The 4,659-nt window shown below is 42.8% G+C and overlaps 1 protein-coding gene across 1 annotated transcript; it reads right to left on the bottom strand.

Annotated features, from left to right (window-relative positions):
* Positions 1–435: 435 nt before the first annotated feature.
* LOC103896779 (interferon alpha-inducible protein 27-like protein 2B) lies at positions 436–4,447 on the bottom strand. Its single transcript, XM_009276685.1, has 3 exons — positions 4,300–4,447; positions 1,349–1,495; positions 436–464 (listed from the first exon to the last, which is right to left on the bottom strand). Exons 1-3 carry the CDS (start codon positions 4,445–4,447, stop codon positions 436–438), a joined length of 324 nt encoding a protein of 107 aa, XP_009274960.1.
* Positions 4,448–4,659: the final 212 nt, after the last annotated feature.

The following is a 4,659-nucleotide window of genomic DNA, read 5'->3' as shown; positions in this document are numbered from 1 at the left end:
GATGCCCCTTATCAAGTGTTTCTACGCTTCTCTCTCACAACAGGGTAACTTTTGCACTGTGATCACTTTTTGTAAAAAAAACAAAGCAAGCTACCTGTAATTGGAGAGTCTAGCGTTGCTAAACCCAGGATTTTTGTAAGACACCCCTGCAGTGCAAAGTACCTCAGCTTCCATTTACTGGCTTGTGTTTGTATGTGCCTGTGCTTCAGAGAATGTTTAACCAAGGAAGAAACTGCCCCTCATTCCCGTCCCCACTAATTTCATGCAAGAATCCATCATTTTAATAGAAACTTTATTTGTGCATGTGAAAAAGCCTTTGCGTTTCATGTCAATGACGGGGAGAGCAAACAAGGGGAGAAGCTGTCAAATGACTGTGTTGGTAAAGGATGAACTGCTTGCAGAGCGAGTACTTCTGGACTGATGTTTTTCTTCTATTCAGTGCCTTCCTCCTTTGCCACCCATTGCTAAGGACAAATACAAAGAAATGTGTGAGAACAACTTAAAGCAAAGTTGCAGTACAGGGAAACATACAGAATATCTGAGCATTGGTAACAAATGTTCCCAGGTCAGAGACCAAAGGTCTGTGTTACACTTTGAAAGGCACTTTTTGAAAATAAGAACTTCAATCCTGTCTCCAATTCTCTGCCAAACCCCATAGGATCCCACTACCATAATTAGCATCCTTACCGATGCATTCAGGTATAGACTAGGCTTCCTCATACCTTGGTTTGATTTATCTAGGTGTGGGCTGCATTAACTTGTCAGGGTGATGAGGAAAACTTGTGCTGTTCTCTGCTTGGAGCTGGTAAGTGCAGGTAGATCCCTCTGCTTTTGACCCAACGAATTTCCTTTAAAGGAAAGGAAGCTAAGCTGTTCTAAAAGGCCACAAGTGCACTAATGATTCCTGTCTGTCAGCCTGATAACTCCATTCTCATGTTTCACTGTTTCCTCCCACTTAATCTGTTTTGTATGTTCAAATGTGAAGCTCTCGGTTTGGTCCTGAATTTGTGTTTGAAAAATATTTAATGAACTTCCACTGCGGTGCTGATGAAAGCATAACCTAAACTTCCACTGGCCTTTTTTCTGTCGCTATATGTTTCAGATTTCTGTCTCTTCTATCCATCCATATCTTTGCAAATTTATGGCATAGTTATTTCCACTAATTCCCTAGTTTCGGCTTCTTACCAAGTATAAAGCAACAAACAGGAGAAATATTGCTTTAAGAACAATGCAGCCACTTCTCTTATTTACATTCCTTCATCTAGTAAATGTACACTTGAGCCGAAATATTGCTGACTTCTCAGAAGTCATTTGTTATTTCACCTTTATTAGGAGGATTCTCACTTACAAATGGACTGGACAGTGGACGTAGTACTGCCCCTGGGAGTTCCACCTCCATGGGCTTTGGCCTCCTGGGACATCATCTGGGAGGCCTGGGATCCACGGGAGATCCCGCTGCTGGTAAAGCCTGATGAGTGGGTTGAGCCTGTGGCACCTAGAACAGTTACAAAGGAGGTGTTACTGTGCTTTCCTGACTGGAAGGAACCTTATGGGATAATTATAAACTACTGTGTTTTAAAAAAAATTCAAGGCTAGCAAATGTATCAAAAGACAAGGAGACTGCTGATTACTTGACTTGTTCCATCAGTATACTGTTTTTTAGCTGCCACGTTGGGGAAAGGACATTTGCAGTGTTTTGTGGATGTTCCCAGAACACAAAGAAAATCTAAGACTCCCGTACAGACTCTTTTTGATAAATCTGGATCTCTAAAAGAGTTTCATCACAGTTTGTCTCTGCTGAAATAGCAATTTTCTGAGGAGCTGCCTGCGGACTGTGGAACAAACCCCTACAGGAACTAAGGATTGTTGCAGACCTCACCACTTACTGTTCCAGGTAACGGATATGTTCCTCTCACTTCACCTTTCATAGCATAAACCTATGCATAATAGATAACTTCAACTAACGAAGAGAATTCAAACACAGCAAGCTGTGGTAGCCGGTGGCCAATTTATATGTATGTCTCCATCTCATTACAAATAAGCCCCAACCAAAGCATTCCATTGCAAACCCTTCTTCTCCTGGGAAAGGACTAAAGCAGTAGCAATGACAAATGTTAGTGATAATGCTTGAAGCATTCGTGGAGGATGCTCAAATATTTTGGTGATGAGCTTGTTATAACATCTTCTGTAAAGTGATACTGAACAATACTCATGCCCTGCTGCAGAATCAGCCGCTCCTTCAAGCGTGTTTGTTCTGGGGGGAGGAGGGGTTACAGTCTGAATGAAAAGGTTAAGAAGATGTGTTTGAAGAGCGAGAGATTTCAGTGAGCACCTGCGGAAATGAAATCAGGCCCTTTTAGCTCTCAATCAGGCAAAGAATGTGTGGCAAGCTCTCCTGCTGCAGGGAGCCAAATCTCACACCTGCCTTGGCAATGTTACAGAGCTAGCATTTTTCTCATGGATAAAAGCTCTTTTGGAGTATCTCCTGTAGGCATGGCTAAGGTTTCCTTGAGCCATGCAGATTTCTCTTCACCAAAACCAGTGGTTTTCATAAAAGTGCATAGTTGATACAGACATGGAAAGAATAAAGCTAGGTGTTGCTAAATGTTTACTTTGCTCCTCTCTTTTCTAAAGATTCTCAGCACATGGAGGGATACAAGTCTTCAGTCTTTTATTTTAGAAACTGAAACTTCGTGCTCTCTATAGAGCATCACCACTGAAGAGTGTGCCACTGGCTATGGGTGTGCCGAGTACTGCTGTACCACCCTTATCTGTAACAGAAGGCAAGATTGTGCAACTGACTCCGCTCTAGTGTACGATTAAACTAAGTAACTGGTATCTCCTGAGTACCAGGATCTCTGGCGTTAATGCAGCATGGTGCCTGAGAGCAGCTCTTCCCGCTCTTCACTCTTGGTCCTCCTCCTCTCCTGACTGTCTCACATATTCTTTCCCCTCTGCTGCTACCATCCCTTAAGCTCTTTGCTATTAAATATTCAATAAACAGTAACCTAAACTCACTGATCAAATCACACGGAGTAAAAATTAAAAAATGCCTCACAGGAGTCACATGCAGTATCTCTCTGAATGACCCTTATGTCACTTATTCCCTCACTGTCTAGAGAGCCTCATGCTATGAATAATATTGGCAGCAATGTAAATCATATCTTAAAAAAAAAAACTTAGTTCCCCTCAATCAAGCTTATCGCATTTTTTACTATTAAAAGATGCCCCAAATCTGGACCCTGGTCAGCTCACCTGGCCAACCACCCATTTTATAGCTGGAAGAGTCAGGTTCAGCTCCATCCTTCAGTATACTTCTACGAAAGTATACTTCTACTTTCTGCTTACTACGAAAGAAGTAGACCAGCGGTTGACCAATATGGCAGAAAGCCCCACCTGTAACCAGCCTGCAGCCTGCTGCTCAGCACACTCCTGACACGTGGGAGATGTGGGTCCAAGACCCCTAAGGGTTTTGACGCCTTTATCCAAGGTCAGCCTGCTAACTACTGTGCTGTTGGGTAAAGCAGGATTACGTGGCGCACTCTCTTCTGTGGGGTTATGCCTGCTTAGAGGATGCCTGCTGAATCAAGTCACGCAGGCAGGACTGGCAGGGAGAATACCTCGTGCACGAATCCCATGGGATCTGGGGTTAAACAAGTGCCAAGCTGCTTAGAGTCGTCAGGTCGGGGATTGCTCTGTGCATGCAACAGAAAAGCAAGCACCTGCAGGGTTAGCTCATGTGAAAGCCAGCTACGCCTAGTTTTAGTACTTAGGTACGTGCTGTGTAGAATGTGTATATATTCTCTTCGTGAATTCAGCTCTTGGACTGCAGCTAATTTCCCTCTGCTATAGCATTTGCATAAGGTTTTATGGGTTCTCCCTGTATGGATGTGTGTGAGTAAAGAGCAAGGGAAATCTGATAATTTATAGGAAATGTAGGTACACAGATCATGTTCTTGCATAAGTGTATCGTTGCTTATTGCTACCATGACTTTCCATATTATTGATGATTCCTAGCAGAATGGAGAGATAGCACAAACTTCAAATAAACACTGTCCTGAATCTCATGAATACCACATAAGTATGTCTACTTTCATGCATATGTACATACACAGAAAACATCCTTAATAGCATCCCACTCATAACATGCAGTTAAATATAGGAATCTTTTGTCTTCAGTGCAATACAGGAATGTAAGAGAGAAGAGATTACTTGGCAAGCTTATTTTCAAGGAAAAAAAATTGTTTGGCCCTATGCACTAAGCCACAAAACCACACACACACACAAAATTGCTCAAACCCATTTTTTGGAGAGTAGCAGTGGGGCCTCCAGAATGCACGCCTCCCTTAGATGCTATTGCTTCCCGGGACATCATCGACGAAGCAAGCGATCCTCCTGCGATCCCGGAGGAAGTGAAACCAGCGTTGTGGACATTTTGGTCAGACATTTCTCTTTCTGATGGTGTGGTATCCACTTCAGCAGATATCCAGTGAGCATTGAGAGGCTCAGCCAGTCTTTTTATACAATGTCTGGATAGTAGTGAAGAAACGAAACTGCTACCACGATCAGAGGGAAAAGAAACCAGAAGGAAATGAAACAAATTTATGACCATGCTTTTTTATTGCTGTTGCCAGGGTGAAGTTTAGGCAAACCAACTAA

The sequence above is a fragment of the Aptenodytes forsteri genome, unplaced genomic scaffold (assembly GCF_000699145.1).
Source record: "Aptenodytes forsteri isolate BGI_AS27 unplaced genomic scaffold, ASM69914v1 Scaffold97, whole genome shotgun sequence".
NCBI classification, from domain to species: domain Eukaryota; kingdom Metazoa; phylum Chordata; class Aves; order Sphenisciformes; family Spheniscidae; genus Aptenodytes; species Aptenodytes forsteri.
Note: the sequence above shows the minus strand (reverse complement) of the source record. Positions and strands in the feature narration are given on the sequence as shown.